Genomic DNA, 18,187 nt, shown 5'->3' with positions numbered 1-18,187 from the left:
CAGTGGGCAGAGTGACTGCAGATTTAGTATTAGCTAATGCAAGGTAATGCACATCAAGAGGGGTCTTTTGAATTACCCCTGTGCACTATGAAATTTGAAGATAATTCTGTACATCTGCGCTAAAACTTTTGCTTTTCTGACTGCTGTGGAAAAAGTAAAATTTTAGGACCTAAGAAGGATAAAACTGAAAACGTTTGCCTTTGTGTTACCTCCTTTTCTGAAATACTGTCATCCTATCTCAAAGAAAATGGCAGCAAAAGAGAAAATCCAGAAGGATAAGAGATAAAAATTATAAGAAGCATGAGCAAATGTTGATGTGAGGAGAGTTTGGGAACTTTGGGATTGCTTAGTTTACAAAAGTAAGGATAAGTTTAATTTAATGAGTGGTTATTGAAATGTATATTTTATTCACTTTTCTCAAAATAGAAAAATAAGTTAAGTTGTCCGGAAAGGGAATTTAAAATTGATAAAAGGAAGTACTGTTTGTTTAGAATCCAAACATTAACTCTTAAATATAACGTTATCTTACTTATTTTCTCAGAAGTATTCCAAACTTTTTCTGCATTATTTAACAATGACATTTTGAAGATATAAGTTGGAAATTGCCGAGAGTTCAAAAAAAGCTTTTCTTACACACCGGTAATTGTAGTTGCTGAGGCATTTGTATTTCCCTGTAACGTATCTAGCTTTAATCATTGTCCAGTATAGGGCACGAAGAAGGTACACTCTTGACCTGGCACTGACTCCTGTGTCCTAACCGTTGTACCCTCAAGATCAGAGTCCAAAACTGACTTGGTCTTCAGTGTCTTCCAGAACTTGTTACAGGAATTCCTAGATGAAAAGCATCAGTACACCTTTTGAAATAGATGGTACACCTTTTGAAATAGGTGGTATGAAAATGATTATATTAAATAGGGGATAAAACATAATAGACTTTGTATCCAAATAACATTAAATGTCTGATTGCATCTGTACACACAGGTATTTTTATTTCTTTGTTAATTATTAAAAACTTTATTTTATTTAGACAGTTGACAGGCCGAAGGATTGGTACAAGACAATGTTCAAGCAAATCCATATGGTTCATAAGCCTGGTAAGTATGCTTTTGTCTTTGCTGGGTGGTTCTCAATGGCATTAAAAACTGCAGTGTTTTGCATTTTGATTTGTCTGCTGTGTGAAAACAGAAGTGTTTATCAAGTGTCAGGTAATGAATCAAATCAAATGGGTAAATTCAAAGACAGATTTTACTGCAGAGCACGCTATTTTCCTCTGCTAAAGGCTCATTAGCTCTAATGAGTTTGTTTTCTTACTAAAGCTAAATAAAACCTGAAGCGATTAGGATAGGTGTGCAGCCTGTATGATTCCGTGTCACTGGGGAACTCAAGAAGTGATCCTTATCTCCACTTTAAGGGTTAAGAAATTGGCCACTGTACATCTCCTAACATACCAGCTTTCTTTTGGAGAGCTCGTGTGTTAGAACAGCATGTGCTAGTAAACAGACTGTTTTAAGGATACGCTTTCTGTCTGAATTGCATTTTTTTTATAGAATGTCTTATTTGGTTTTGCTGAAATGGAGCTTTGGTGTCATCGCTAGTGTTAATGTACTTTATCATATCATGATTGTCCACCAAGGATGCCAAGAAACTGTATAAATGGCAATGATGCTCATTAGACCTCTGGAAGGAAAGAGACTATTCATCTGAAGTAGAGCTTTGCATTCAGTATGGTCATGCAATGTTAGTGGGAGAATAAAAAATGTAAGCAGGGAAATTAGGGAAATTTTGGCTTACAAGATCTATGTTGAGCACTAACCACATAGTAGATATTTGAGGATGCTTTTTGTGATAGGAACAATAATGTAGTAGTTTCTTGTAGAGGAGAGCTGGCAAAAGGAAGAAATTGAGCTTGGGGAAGGGAGAAGAACAGACAAAAAGCTCTAATTTGTGATTCGGTGCCAACAGTAAGGACACAATGTGGGCGGCGTGACCAGAAGATACCATTTTACCGATAAGGTGGTGGGATGGTAAAAATAGGCTATGGTAAGTATAATGGGAAGAGAATCTTCACAAAAGACCTGTGAGATGAGGAAAAGAAATATGGGGCTGATCGCCTACCAATCATTGTTTGTATTTGCAAAAACAAAGCTGCGTGGCTGTGATAAACTGGCATGTATTGCACTACTGTAACATGTGTATTTCTTTTTATAGATGATGACACAGACGTGTATAATGCTGCATATGCATACGGTACTGGTAGGAATTATTCCCTCACTTCAAAATGAGTCTTTTGTTAATGTCAGCAAGTAATGGGGTAGTTAACTATTCATGCTTGCTTTTATAATGCTTATATAAACACTTTTTATCATCTTGTTTGATCTCAGTTGGTGTTTTTTCCATGCCTTTTTCACCAACTGAAACAAACTTTAATTTTGGTTTCATTCTTGCCACTGAAATGAATTGCAGCTGTGGGCCTCTTACTGCAGATGGAATACACTGTAATGCTGTAGTTTCTTGATTACCTTGCATTTATTTTCAGTAGTGATTGTGAGTAACACAGCCTTTCCTTATAAAAATGAAAAGGGAACTGCGCTGTTCTGCTCTAATGCTAATTACTGACATGGGAAGACAAAAAGGTTGTAGTGAAAACACCTCTTAAAATACGCAGTAAGAGTGCCTAATAAAGATGATTCTGTGTTACGATCTACGAGTTTTTGCTGTAGGCACTGGTGTTGATATTTGGCTGCAAGAAAGGTGTATTCATCTAATAAATATAATTATGTCTTTCAGAAGATTATAACCATGTGGTAGAATTATTTACAAAACCAAAAATGGAAGTGTGAATAGACCACATGTGCAAAAAATCCATAGTGCCTTGTGCAAAAATGCCATTTGAAATTCTTCTATTTCGGTGTTTGTTGCGTTCAACATGCTCTCATGCCTTTTTTTGTACTGTTGAGAGCATTTGTTGTGGGTCAGTTGTTTGAGATCTGTTTGGACTCTTGTGATCCTCTTCAAGTTATCTTACTGCCTAGTTGTCCCAGAGTAACTAATTATTAAAACAATGGAAAAATGCATTTCTGCCTCTTCACTTCCCTCTGAACACAGAACAACTGAGAGGCAGGATGAGCCCGGGGATTAATTACAGCTGTCATTAACAGCTCTGATAGACTTATATACAGCCATTAACTTCTCCCCTCCTCAAATTAATCATTAATTTATTTTAATTATACTGCACTTTTTCTATGTGTTTGTAGTTTTACAGAGAAATATATAAAAAGTATTCTAATGAGCTACATAGTATACAGCAATGTAGTTTTAGAAAATGCATTTACACATTTTTGTAACCTTGCAGCTCTGTTGAGCTACTCTGAGTTCTTGTAGCTTTCCATGTTGTGTTTTATTAACACTCATGCTGTGAATATTTCTGGGTTTGTTTTATATTAGGTAGCTACAGTCCATCCTTCTCTGCTCAGGCACACCCAGCTGCAAAGACACAGACATACAGACCATTGTCTAAAAGCGCTTCTGACAGTAGCTCTGATGCCTTTAAGGTCTCATCCCCTTTACCACCTCCACATGTGCCACCTCCAGCACCACCACATCGTCTGAGGGAAAGGTCTATACCAGAAAAGTAAGTTAGCGTATTTTCAAAAAGTGTTCTTGGTATGTACAGTAACCCAATTACAGGATATCACAAAGGATAAAATAACTGCTGTAGAATAATATGACTTTGAGGACTTTATTCAAGGGACAGTCAGGCGATGAGGGCGAATCTTCATCAGTAGTGTGGGCATCATGCATGGTGCTACCATTTCTTCAACATGCTAAAGAAGTGTTTATTCCTACAGGTGATACCACCATGAGCATTTAAAGATTTTCATTCTCATTAGCAGGATTGTCCTGCTTGTTGTATTTCAGAACAATCTGTGCTCTAGCAGCTGTTTTGACTAGTTAGTCTGTGAGTAGGAAAGGCTATTTATGATACCCAGCAGCAAGGAGGAAAGGATCTAAAAGATGCTGTAATTGAAATTTGAGGAAGAGCAAAACTGTAAGCGTGTACCATTCAATGCCTGTTTCCCCAGAGCTCAAAAGTGCTTTATATCCCCATTTTTTCAATCTCTGTCTCCATTGTTGTAGACCTGGAAGGCGTTTACAGATTAAAGGGGTATTTCAGATTTCTCACGGTTTTCCAGCTTCAAACTTGCTGCACAAAACCAGGTCCCAGCGGTTAGAGTCCTGTCCGAAAGATCAATACTTAATAACTCAGGGAAGAAATGCTTATCCTTCTGATAAAACCATGCAAAGTGCCCTGCACACAAACTCTGTAGACTCTTCAGCATACCTGTAGCTACTACCTCAAACAAAAAGCTTTTTTGTTAATGTTTACATTCTTGAATACTACATGTTAATGTAATATTATGATGATATGCATTTTTGTATTTATATTTATAAGTGCGTGTGTGTATGTACGTATATATTTTATATATGAGAAGGGTCGTTTTCCATTTACGGCTGCGTACCCACCTCTCTTGGTTACACTCAAGCAACGAAACAGAATTTGTCCATTTTTGTCAGCTTGAGCGTCGTAAATTTTTTTATATGTCAAAATGTAATGGTATTAAGCGGTTTCAAATAACTTGCAGTTTGCATAAAACATTAGGAGAAAAGACCATACTAAGTGTTTAAAGATAAGACTATGACCATGGCTTTTTGAAAAATTCATAGGTAGTGGCAATCCAAAAGGTAATCCAGCAGGTACACATACTGCAGAGGAAAAAGGTTGCTCAGTAGTTACTGATTTTGGCTCCTCCTGTTGCTGAGGGCAAGCTGAGAAGAGGAAATGCTAGGGGTAAGAGTTCGGCTACCTCCTCAGGGTCGCGACGTTAGAATTGTGTTAGCAAGTCATACAGAAGTGCAGATTTTGTTAGCAAGGCACCAAAATGTGGATCTGCTTAGCTTTGATCTCTGAAGTGATGTGAAACTGAGGCCGGTTGCAGTTCCTTTTGCCGAGCTTGAAAATAACTGCTGCAGCACCGAATTTGAATGCTGAGCCTCTGCTTTTAATCTCCTGCTTGAACAGACAGGCAGTGGAAATCTCTGTTCTCCAGGCCAGGGGACGCCAAACATGTTAGTTATGCTTCGCCTGCTGCTGACAGCTATAGCTCGTCAATCTTTTCCTGCCATTGGGAGATTCTTTTTTTAATTGCCTATAAAGCCTGAGTATTTAAAATCTCACGTAAGAGGCTTAGGTCCCCATGTATCACAGTTTCATAGCTGGGAGGTAAGATACGGTTTACATTAACAGTTAGACTCCAAAATATATTCCGTAAGGGATTACAGGCTGAATGCTGTAAATTAGGTGAACTTGAGTGTGAATCAGAATTTCAGTAGCATGCTTTTTTCTTCAGTGACTTGCAGTATAATACAACTTGATCACAACATTGCCATCTTCCTGTTCATTCTCAAGAAATACAACCTTTTCTGCTCTGAAATATTTTTTTTCCTCAGTGAAAATAAACAATAGAGCCATGTAGAACTACTTCATTTGAAATGTAGGGCATTTTATAAATAGAAGTGTCCCAGAACTGGCACTCACAAACGTACTGTAAACAAAAGCTACCCCATAGATTTTTTTTAAGGCACGTGATAATGTGCCTTGATATGTCAGGTCACATCAAACCAAGTCGCATCAGAAAGGCTGATAGAAGCAACAGAATTTAATCAGTGTATGCTCTTTCTTATTGTAAATACAGGCAATAGCTGGTAGGATTTCCTCTTTCCTTTCCCCTGTTCTTTGAGATACTAGCTGGTCATTGTACACAGAGCTAAGCAAAAAGATGTGTGAGCTACAGTTTTTCAAATGCGTCATAGGTGGAGACTACAAAAACTGCCATGAAAAGATAGTGTTCACTGTGATAGTAACTAGCTAACTAGCCCCCGAAAATGTATTGGTAGCTATTAATATAATATGGTAAATGTCTGAAAAAATGTGGTAGCAGAGGTTACTCTTTATTCTTTATTCTTGCCAACTGCCAAATTCTTGTTCTGGTTTACCTATTGACATTTCCAAGGAAGAGTATACTGCTCACAAGGATATGCAGGAACAGTCCTACTACAGATCAGGGTAAAGAGCATCTCTTAGATTTTCACATTGTCTTTTAAAATAATTTCGTTGGGTTTTGTCTCAGAAAATTTTTTAACTTTTTCAATACGGACTTAATGTTGTATTGGGTGATGACAAAAATATCTACCACTTGCCTGTATTAGTATAGTGCATAAAACAAAACACAGTAAATTTGCAATTGAGAAGCATGTCTTGGTATTTTGATAGTATGTCAGGGGAGTTTTTAAACTGGTCTGCTGGTTATAACAAAAGTATGAGTGATCACATAGGCTGGACATCTCTAGTATTTTTCCTGCTGTAGTGTATATACCTGCTGTAAACAGGTTAAGATGATACAGTGGTTAAAATATTGGGATGCTACGCCAGACATTTCACAACTGGAATCTGGAAAGAGAAACCATGCTGAAATTCATTTGCTTTTACGTATTTCTCTTGCACAGAGCTGTAAAGCAGATGATGATGATGACAGGAAATTAACTAAATTGCTCTTATTTGTTGTTTAGAAATGACTGGGATCCCCCTGACAGAAAGGTAGATACCCGCAAGTTCCGTTCTGAACCAAGAAGTATTTTTGAGTATGAGCCAGGAAAGTCGTCAATCCTTGAACATGAAAGACCGGTAAGACACATAAGTGAAAGGGGTAATACGGTAAGAGGTTTGGTGGGAGTCATCTTTTTATCATTTACTACTGATCATAACCACTTGGATGAATACTGAAGGTCCTTTTTCAAATATTTTGCAGCAGTTTGTCTGCGCTCTTTCTGATGGTTGTGTTGGAAATGCGGCTTTGGCTTATTTGCTAAAGCGAGAGCTTGTGGTATTTCCAAGAAATCAGACCACCATTGTGCAAACCTAATGGATGATGAGTAGAACTGTGAATTAGTGGTAACTGCTTTTTCTCATTGGCGTGCATCTCCAGCACTCATTTCCAGTAGTATTAACAGCACGTATGATATCTGAATAATCAATGCATAAAAGTCAACTATTTGTATTTCTAGGATGTGCCTGATTGTACATCTAAGGAAATTTTGGTTAAATACTGGTCAAGTTGCTCAGAGGGGCTGTAGATTCTCCATTTCTGGAGATCTTCAAGACTCAACCTGGACACAGCCCTGAGCAACCTGATCTGACTAGACCTGCTTTTAGCAGGTGGTTGGACTAGAGGACCTCTGGAGGTCCTTTCCAGCCTCACTTACTCTGTGATTACTGAGTGTACATTAACATGTAATTAGAAGTCTTTGTTACTGCTCTCTGAATAAGGATTGCAATTGTGGAGTTTGTCACAAGCATGTCTGATAAAGCTATGCTTAATGCACGCAAAATGACCATTAATGGAAGTTCTCATTTGCTGAAAGATGCATTTACTCAGCCTTTCTAATTTACCTTTGTGCTTTCTCGGTACTTTCTTATTTTAGAGACACTGTTACGTGTCAGTGGCAATATTTTCTTTTCTTGGTCTTTTAGTTTGAGGTTGAAGTGGTTGAGGGAGTCCAGTTTTAAAGAGGGTGGTTATGTAATCAATACTGGATTATTATTTGCTTTTGTATTACCGTATTACATAATTCTTCACAGAATTTATTTCACTAATTTAAAATAAATTAAGCAAATAATGGAAATCCAGAATATGTAGTATGTCAACAGTGTGAAACACCTGTACTAAGAACCTTTCCCTTGTGTTTTTCTGGTCTTTGCAGGAATATAATTTTCATTAGCCAGAAAAAAACTATAATATGAAATTAAGTTTTTGCAGAACTGATCCATTTTTCAAAAAGAAAACTGCCATTTCTATAGGAACTGTTAATTAAACAATAGAATTAAATGGAATTTAGTATTTGTTGTGAAGATGAACCTAACAATTTTATTTCAAAGGTAGTGACATCTGTTCTGAGCACTTTCTTCACTGCTGTGGTTGCATTATACACACTGAGGTCATTTATTAGCCTTCCCAGTGCCAAAGAATAATAGCAGATTCAAATCAAGAGTAAGAAAATGACAATGATGTTTCAAGAAAAGCCTCGCTTTTCTAATAAATTTACATTTTCTATTAATGTAATGTGAAAAAACTAATTCATATAGCAATTGCAGTGCTGATGAAGTGTCACAGGTGTCATTTTTAATTTTAGCAAACTAATCAAATGACAAAAAAAGCAAACTTTGCTGACTCGTCCTGAATCCTTCTTTTTTTTACCTTGCTTATGCATTTTATTTTTTATGTTCTCAATCAAGAGTTTGGATTTTGAGCTTTGTTTGGTCATTAAAATATTTTTATGCAGAAAAGCCTTTAGGTTGTATTTACTGAGCTGAAGCTTAGACTAGAAGTTTAGACTTAGCTGATGTAAATACAAGGAAACATCTTTTTGCTGAATACATTTTAAAAGCTGAGGAAATAATTTTTGCAGACAGAATGGAGAGGTATTTTATGTATGTATGAATCAGCTGTAAATATTGGAAAACAGGAATTAATGTAGAATATCAAGAGATGAAAGCTGTGCTGACACTAGTGTAACATTATTAACTGATATAAAAATAGTTGAAGTGAGCTATCACATTATGTCAGTCTGGAATTTCTGCTGCTGATAATGATGTTTAGCTTTATGTATTTAGATACATCCTTTGGACCGTGTTACAAAAAGAAAAAGATTTTGTATCACTAAAGCATTTGCTTTCCTTGTTTTCCTGGAATGGGTTATGGAAGGCAGAACTCATGACTTCTATCGGCAGAGTAGGTCGTAAGATTTTTCCGTGTGTGTAGAAAAACCAAACATCTGAAAAGAATGCATAAGTTCCAAATTCAGATGAGAACGCTAAATTCTCAGCTGTGTCAGTATTTCATAAGTTATCTCTTTCATCTTGATAATCTCTAAAGATTTGATTTTTAATGTCTGAAAAATTGTTCTCATGGTACTGGAAGAAAATACTAATCAAAATATGGAAAATAAATATGATTCATTAATATTGTAAAAGATGGACATTTATAGCATCTGAACTAGAAATTCTTACTTTATTAGTTTGCCAAAACCAAAAAAGTCAAAGGGGATTTCTCCAACACTCCAAATCTTAATTTTTTTTCTGAAGTCGCATCATTCCCATGTCTACAGGATTGCATTTTTGATGGAAAAATGATCTGTGGGGGGAAAGAATTTTTACAGCTACCGTATATGATAATAAACAGAGCAGATGAGGTTTGAAAGATAAACATTCCAGTTATTGATGTAGGTACTACATTGGAACCGGTTGTGATTAATGTGGAGATTATAAACATGGGGAGAATATAATAAAATGAGATTCAGTGTGAAACTAACATTTAGTGGGAAATACTATTCAGCAGATCCTGGTTCGGTAAGTCAAAAGAATATAAGAAGTATACTTTAAAAAAAATCCTTCACAATAAACATTAAATGGAAAGATTGGTTAGGGATAGATGATTATCTTTGTTAGGGATGTAGGAAGATGAGTGTAATTTCAAGCTGCAGTATCACATAGCAGTCTTCTGTCATGAAACAGGAGATTAATGGGTTTTTGCCTGTAATTTGAACTTGTAAGAGTGTAAAACGTAACAGAAAGGAGGGGCTTGGGATTGGGCCTTTGAGATTACAACTAAAAGTAAAGTGACATTAAGCTGTTGAATAGTCTTCCAAGCAACGATGCGGCAGTTCCTTTTTTTCTTGTTTCTATAAGCCCATAAAACATTACCATTTCTTCAATAACACAGCACTTGATCAGGTGGTACATAAGTTGTTCTGATGTATGTTTCCATCTCCGATGCCTGTAATTCAATAAAAGGCTCTTTTTCTCTAATATCATCTGGAACATGAATTTGTTTCCTAAAATGGATGTTTACTTTCGGTGTAAAATAAATTGTACTGTAATAATTTAATTTTACTTGTATGAATATGAAGTTAGATTTTTATTCTTTGCTGCTTTCAACCTAATATGTGTGAAGTAATTTGTTCATGCATATACATTTTTCTATTTCTGCAGTGAAGCAAGTTAGGAAAAATCTTAGTTTGCTGTAAAGAAAGACTGTAAAATTGGTACAAGCAATATTTTATTTTCATTAGGTGTTTTAGTCTAAGCATGAATGTGCACATGTGCTAGTCAGATAAAACTTGTCAGGTTAAAGTTTAGTTCTAGATGTTTTTATATATCATCAGTATACAAATGTTCTACTGAGTTTGTATGCAAGAGGATTTAATGATCAGAATAAATGAAAAAAACATTATTATTTTGTCAAATACCAGAAATGGACTGAGCTTGCACCATGATGTATGTCTGTTGGGTTTGAGTTTTTTGGTTTTCTTACTGTAGTGGAGAATTGTGATTTTCTTTAGAATATGCAGGTTCAGTTGCCTTTGACATCTCAGGCTGGTTATCAGAATATTCTGCTCAGTGTTGGTTGAGTTACTTGAGTAACACTTTGTCAACTAAAAAATACTGTCTGTGTGTTTTAAAAAGAAATCAGAAATTCTACATATAGGTATGTTTTGATATGACATTAAAAAATACGTCTTCTCATAGATACAGAGAGACGAAGTCAATCTGGTCGTGGACTTGGAGCTACAACAGCTGTTTAAAAGTAGGCAAAAGGAAAAAAGGAGAAGATAAGGCAAACTCTTCAGAGCTAATAAAATGCCAAAGCCAAATTTACAACAGACTTGTCAGTACGTTGTTCCAAAGGGGCTTCATTATGGTGTCTGAACTTGCACATGCAAAATACCAATTTGACCATGCAGTTCGTGTAAGAACCATTTAACTCAGCAGCTTAAGTACACACTTTTGATTATTGCCTGTGAATGTCTGCTTGTGTGTATCAAATCAAGCACGAGCAAAGCTGCTTGCAACTCTATAGAAGTAGTTTTTTAAAACGACAATGCTGTTTTGTAGTCGAGTGTGTCGATGCAGCGCTGTGTTGACCATCTGATGCAAATGGCAGAAAGAGTGAAGTTACTTACTGGTCTTTCGCATTACTTGGAAATATACTACTGATGTTAGTAAATGACTAGGTGAAGGATAGAGTGTAGGAACATGACTTGGTTTGACTAACAAATCATAAAAAAGGGAATTAGGTGCTTTTACCTTCTGTTCAAGCAGTTTGGGAGATACTGTGTGAGACTGAGCCAAGTTCATTTTTTTTTTTAAGTCAAAATTATTTGCTCCTTTGAAGTCTCTTAGAGGGGGAGATAATAGAAAAACGTCCATCAGGAAAATCAGATCTGAAAGCCAAGTGGAATCAGTTGCCTGTGTGGTGATCTGGTAGCCCGGGGATGCAGAGGCATCTCCAGAACGGCCAGGCAGCAGTGCTCAGTTTCTTTCAGTTTGCTGCCCTCTGCGGTTCAAGCTGAAAGCAAAAGTGGGACTTGTGTGCATGCAGTTAGAGCTTTACGTGCTTTCTCCTGTTCTCATTTTATTTGCACTCTGCCACACGAGGAGAACGCAGAAACTTAGAAACTACATAAAAATGCACTGTTTCGAGCATTTTCTTTACAAGCAGAAGCGCAGGGGGGTTAAGCTTTCTGCTAATTGCAAGGATATTTGAAAATAAAATGGGAGCCGACTCCCATTCTCATTTTTATCTCCTTGACGAGCTGGGTGGAAGCGCAGCTGCTCTGATGGTGTGTTCTGGTGCCCTGCAAGAAGGGACACAGGTCTGTCAGTGTGTAGGGGGGGGCTGCTGCCATCCGGGGGGCCTTGAGGCTGGCAAGGCTGATGCTCACTGCCCAAGCAGGTACTGTCAGTACGCCTGGATTTGTAGTGCCAACAGCTCCACAGTTGCAACACCATGGATCCATTTCAAGGGAGTTATTCATTTATTTTGTTTGTTTAATGTAGACACACCCAATTGTAGCTATTTCTGTGAAAATTAAGTCATTGGTATAATACAACTGTGAAAATGTGCTATAAATACTTTAACATAATGTAACTTAGTTTGGAGAAATAGTGAAAACGCAATTGTTTAGTCTTGTCTTTCAGATTATCCAGATCTAAATTGTGGAAATTTTGTTCAGGTAAACAAAAAAACTCGTGAATATGCCAGTCATTCTCTGTAATGGGAATCAAGCTGATGCAGAATGAAGTTATCTTCTGCGTTGTGAATCTGCCGTTTTTGCCCTCATGCCTCCATCTCTCGGTAGAACAGAACCAGATGTTTTTTCTGAAATCAATTGTAGGCTCTACTAAGGTCCCAAATCTTTTTTGGTCAGTTCATGGAGCTAATTTCAGTGGCGTTTTTCTACTGAAGACTTTGGTATGTATAGCTGAGTTGAAACAGTTGCCAGTAGTAGTGCTGAGTTAGGGCTGTGGATGGTGGAAATACGAGGGCAAAACTCCAGAGCAGCTTTACTTTCTAACCCTGCCATGGAGCACAGCAAGTTGTTCGCCACTGACATTCACTTCCCACTCTGTTCACAGGATTAATACTTCCCTTACTTGAAAGGGAAGTGTAATTTATCTTCACATTGTGAAGATAAATCTCGAAAACACAGTTGGAGTCCAGATTATTTCGTGAACAGCTCATGCATATTTGAGCAGCGAGGTGGTTCAAAAGGGTTGTTAGCCTTTCAGTAGAGCAAAGTTGGCAGTCTGTTCCAGTAAAGTAACATCAAAAGCAGCAAGAGAAGTGCCGTAAGATGTTTAATCACCTGAAATGGTCAAGAGCATGGCGTTATCTCTTGCAGAAAACAGGAATAGCTGGATGTGATTGCTCTGGTGTATTGGTGACGGCTCGACTCAGGAGGAAAAGGTGTTACATACTTAATCACCAGTATCATTCTTTATGCAGGACCCTGTCGTCATCTTTGAGGATTGCTTTCTAGGTCACACCATAATTACTGTCTATGCTCTGAGAACTACAGCTGTGGCAGACCAAATTTTACATTCAGAAATATCTTTAACAAGAGGCTTTCTCTGTTTCAGAGATCTTTAAGCCAACAGTTCACTGTAATTCTGTGCTGCGTGACAGCTTACATCAGACTGTACAAAGGAACTGGAGCTATTTAGAAAATAATTAATGCAGCCCAGTTTATGGTTGGTTAGCTGTCCCACTGGGAGCTCTACTGTTTTGCACTGTCATGTTTTCATGCTACTTGAATAAATCTGTCAATTATTTTTCTGTTCATTGAAGAATTTTCTTAATGCTATCTTCAGTTGCTACGTTATCCCTTTGCTGTGAGAATTCTCAGATGAAAACAATGTATTTCACTGTGGAAAAAAATGCTTCGTTACATCAAGTGGGAGATAAAGCATTACAAAATACTGCTAAAACAAATATTATGGAATGTATCATTTTTTGTTCCCTATTGTTTGACCATAGGATTTAAAATATACCAGTTCCATTGCATATGCTGAAGTGGCTTTTTGATATAGTTATGCCTGCATGGTGCATCTCTTATCTCTGCTCAGCGCTTGCTTCAAGACAGCAAGATCCAGAATTAACATGCTTTGTGAGAAGACAAGGAATGACTAAAAGCAGTACTGATAAAGTAATGTCTTTATTGCTGATCAGGTGGGCACTTTCTTGCCTATGCTGAAGATTACAATCATTTAAACCATCTTCTTAACAAGGAATCTTTAGTATTAGCATTAAATGTACTTACGTTAATAGAGTGATGTTTACAGAAATGGTCTAAGAGCCCTCATAGCTTTAAAAGAGTAATTCTAAAATGTTTAACATCTTCCAGTCATTGGGAAGAACAGCAACAAAAAGAAAAGTATTAAAGCTACCGGTCAGTGACAGCTCTTGGACAAGAATATTCTGTCTTAAATACCATCTTCATTCTTTGATTTTACTCCATTCCTTTCCCCATACTTGTTTTGTGTTCGTGTGTGTGTTGTTGAAGTGACATGGCATTTCTAGCACTTGGCTCAGTGTGTGCCTTTTCCTTCCCTTTTCCTTCACAACTGCTCCAGACTGATCGCATAAACCCAGATGACATAGATTTAGAAAACGAACCCTGGTATAAATTCTTTTCAGAACTGGAGTTTGGACGTCCGGTAAGTGAGGACAGAATATTAATATTTAAACATTAGGATATTTTTTTTTTTTATAATGAGGAATTTACGAATTATCAAATTCAGCAAATATATGCCAGTAAAGCTAATATGATTTTTTTAAAAAAAAGTCAATAAAGTGATCTCACACATATAATTGGGTTTTTTTCAAGTGGCCCTTAACTTGCCAGAGTTGTGGCTTTAATAGCTTTAATACAGACTACATATTAGACACATAGTAGTGTGCAAATATTTAAGAACCACACAAATTGGATGTTAAACAGGCATGTTTACTAGTCTCCCTAAGTCTTTTGCATTTGGCTGGATTATTTTTGAACAATCTTTCAGAGCAGAAAAACATGTCAGTTTGCATTAGGGATGCTAAGTTACAAATCACATATTTTACTTGGAGGAATGTGTCTACATTTAAATGCATGCAGCCATATACAAATCTCTTATGGCAGTAAATAGTGATATTTTTTTCCTTTTTTCCCTCTCTTATATGCATACATGCAGAATATGTATTTTGTACCTGAACATAGAGATAATGGGTTTGCTTATTTTCAAGCTGGACACCTGCCTGAACAGACAGGCTTCAGTTCTGCTCCCATTTTCACAAACAGGCAGGTCCAAAAAAAGGACTCAGGCAAACAGATGCTACCTTAGTCCTACTGCAAGCATTTACGTTTAAAATTATAAACTTGGAAAGCTCCATGTGGTTGAAGCACCTGAATGTTGGCGATATCTCAGTTTGTCACCTTTAGTTGCCTAGGCACTTGCAATACTTCTGCAAAATACCACCGGCTTAATTAAATGTGAGCACCAAAAACTGTTCGTTTGTGTTATACAAGGATAAAACAGCGACATTGTCCTTGAAGCAAGACTGAGGACTAGGTTTAGCTTCCTCCCTGCACAGTGTGTGCCTTAATGACTAGGTTGGAGATGCACCTGCTCTTGCCTTTAAAAGCACACACCCTCTGTGGCTACATGGAGCTCAAATTCCTTCCCATACCCTCTGACATCCTTAGGGAAAAGGATAGCGAATGCCTTCCTCCTGGAGGAATGCCTAACACGGCGGTTAGAGTACTTTCCGGGTGGGAGTTCAGATCCCCTCAGAAAAAGGAGGGGGGTAAACCCAAGCATTCCCTCGCTCTGGTAAAATATTCTCATAGCTTCCCAGGATCCTGCGGAGCTCGAGGGGGAAAAAACAAAAGTCCCTGCCCCGGAGAAGGAAATCCCAAATAGGCATGGCATTTGAGCTTGAGAGGATCAGGATTGAAAACATTCCCATTCTTGCATTTCCCTGTTAGTTAGCGGTTCTCTGGAGGCCCCCCTCAGCACGCTAATTACTGACACCCCTCAGCACGCTAATTACCGACGTGCTGGGCTACACGAGGAGCCCAAGGAACTTGAGGCAGGGCCCTGGAGGGCGGTGTGGGAGCCCGGTGCCTTAGGCCCTTGGGGTAGCAGCCATAGGCCAGGGTCAGAACTGCCAGCTGCTACGTCAGAGCAGAAAAGAAAGCAAACCACATACCTTTTTTTTTGTTTGTTTTTAACTTTACTTTTTTAATGATAATATTTCAAAATATAACTTCATTGGATACCACCTGAAAAAAATTTTTTTCAAATATATTTGGGTTTCATTTGTTGTCCGGTGGTCTATAATATATCATGTTTTCACTGATTACCTTTTATCTCCTTTTATCTAGCCATTCAAGCTGTTTTGTCATTCCTCCTTCTAGGTGGGCAGGAACAGTCCAGATATATTCTTCTGATGAACTGTGTGTCAACAATACTTTACTGATAACGATAATGTGAGAATAGTATCTTCTGTAAGAGAAAATATGTTGAGATTTCCCCAGCAGAACATAACTGTGGTGCTTTACAGTCTTCTGTCTCAGTATTAAAAACTGCTAGTATTGATTCAGCCATTCCGGTTGTAAATTTTACCACCTAGTTACTAACATTTTATTAAGATGCTTATAATTGAAAAAATATTGCAACACATTCTTCCTTCCATTCTACCCATGTGTGTCACTCTTTGTATCTGACGTTGTCAACACTTAGTTTCTAACTGTGTCACCTTCTCCACATGTTTCATTCCTTGCTGCCATTGATTCTACTCCATTTCATCTCTACACTTCTGCTTTTATGATGCAGCCACCTAAAAAGCTTTTGGACTATGTTCGAGACACTTCTTCTGGTGTTTCCAATGAGGTAAATGAATGATTCTTGTTCAGATGATTCTCTTGGGAAGAAGGGTTGGAGTGCTCACCATTTATGTCTCAAGTTTGTTAAAATTTAGTGGTTTCATTCTGATAGCTATGAGACGTTTCTAAGTCACAATCACTGTATCTTTGTCTTCATATCTTTCCAGATCACTAGTGCATTTGGATGTTGATCTTATTGTCCTAGGAACTGTGAGTCCTTATCTCCAAAACTTCTCGGAGATTAACACTCAGAATTACACACAGCCCATTTCTCTAACTCTTCGACAAATTCCCACGTCTTCAGGGTTGGGCAGGTGCATTGCACAATTAATACATCAGCACAGTAGTATTTTTTATTAAAACAGTTGACTGCAAATTTTTCGTGTCAAGTGAAAGCCTTTTGGCTAAGCTATCATTTCACCAATTAAGTATTTATGACTAAGGTTGCTAATCAGGTAAAACAGCAATTAATAATCCTGTTGCAAATTTATGACTGCAGGATTGACAGTCACTGTCATTACTCTGAACAGAATGCATCAAGATCAGGTAGTGGGCTGTCATTGCCCTGCTCTGAGTGGGAGAGATCCAGGCTTTCATTCCTTCTCCCCTCCCTCCCCATTTTTAGAGCATTAGGGCAAAAGTCAGTGATTCCTGTAACGACAGCTTTACTTCATTCATATTCATGATTCACTTTCATCTTCCGTAGTCTCCAAAAATTAAGTGAAAATTGTGGCCTTGAATTGTTGACTGTTTGCAAGTTATTCTGCTTTGGGTTTGAGCTCTGTAAGTCTGGGAAAACCTCATGATTGTGAAATTTGGGCCCAGTTCTCTGAGACAGTAAGTTTCTAGGCCTTCACTAATGCTTGGTAGTACTCTATTGAGGAAGACAATTTAATACTAGCATGATTACTTGAAATCTTACTGTGTTCAGTAGCTCTCGGCAAAATGGCTGTTAAGTAAAACTGGGGGGTTTTCTTGGTTTAATTTACAAAGACATTTATTTTTAGACTTTAAAAATCTTTGAATATAATAAATCATATTCACAGTCTACAGTAAATTTAATACTCGGGGGGTGGGGGTATTCAAAAGAACTTGTTGATGTATTAGAACCATCGTGCAAACAAGCCTGTTTGTTTGTTTACAACTTACTTTTCCTAACTTCATTTTCAGTCACCATTAAAGCCTTGATGCATGAAAAAGGCGAGAATATTGGCTTAATTGTAAATGTATCTCTGGGTTTTTTGAGTAGAACCAAATCAAAGTATTTAAGAAAGTCTGTATTTGGTAGGTTTGGGGTATTTGTATTTGGGGTGGTTGTCTCCAATATTTAATTATTTTTGTCAGGCAGCCTTTATCCATATAGGGCAGTGTTGAATATTCTGGAAGATGCCTAATTAGCTTTGGAGATTGGGGAGTGGGGGAGATGTGTTCTGTTGGGCCACTGGAAGTGGCTTGGAGGGATCGTGGGTCAGTAAATGCCCAAGCGGTGACAGGACAACTACAGCCGGTGGTACCCACTCTTGGCAGTAAAAACCAACCCCAGCCACTGTTTGCTTTCCCCTGTATGTCATATCAGTGTGGCTCTACCTGTGGGTAGAGGGTATAAACTCCGCATAGCCTGCATATAATAATGTATGTCTGTGATAAAAATTAGTATTATAGAATGTGCAACATGCAGTATCTTTCACACAGAAAAAACTTTAAAGGCGGCATCAAAGAAAGGGCAAAAGGGCAAGTTACGTTCAAGGTGATAAGAGTATCTTAAAGGACAGAAATCAAAAGCCATGCAGTAACCGAGCAGTCGATTTTGGCACGACACATACTTCTTGCTGTCTTAGGCTAATCACTAACACACTATGTCTGGCTT

The 18,187-nt window shown here is 37.6% G+C and overlaps 1 protein-coding gene across 23 annotated transcripts in view; it reads left to right on the top strand.

Annotated features, from left to right (window-relative positions):
• Window positions 1-18,187, top strand: part of SORBS2 (sorbin and SH3 domain containing 2) — a 231,182-nt gene that overhangs the window by 176,060 nt on the left and 36,935 nt on the right. For 14 of the 23 annotated variants that reach the window (XM_055794870.1, XM_055794883.1, XM_055794873.1 and 11 more), the window contains 6 exons: window positions 1,028-1,094; window positions 2,209-2,253; window positions 3,445-3,631; window positions 6,628-6,742; window positions 14,030-14,113; window positions 16,271-16,327. In XM_055794870.1, the coding sequence (XP_055650845.1) occupies window positions 1,028-1,094; window positions 2,209-2,253; window positions 3,445-3,631; window positions 6,628-6,742; window positions 14,030-14,113; window positions 16,271-16,327 (555 nt within the window). The remainder of the gene's footprint in view (window positions 1-1,027; window positions 1,095-2,208; window positions 2,254-3,444; window positions 3,632-6,627; window positions 6,743-14,029; window positions 14,114-16,270; window positions 16,328-18,187) is intronic. The other 9 variants (XM_055794881.1, XM_055794876.1, XM_055794889.1 and 6 more) reach the window with 3 other exon arrangements.

This window comes from Falco peregrinus, chromosome 2, assembly GCF_023634155.1.
Source record: "Falco peregrinus isolate bFalPer1 chromosome 2, bFalPer1.pri, whole genome shotgun sequence".
Taxonomy (NCBI): domain Eukaryota; kingdom Metazoa; phylum Chordata; class Aves; order Falconiformes; family Falconidae; genus Falco; species Falco peregrinus.
Note: the sequence above shows the minus strand (reverse complement) of the source record. Positions and strands in the feature narration are given on the sequence as shown.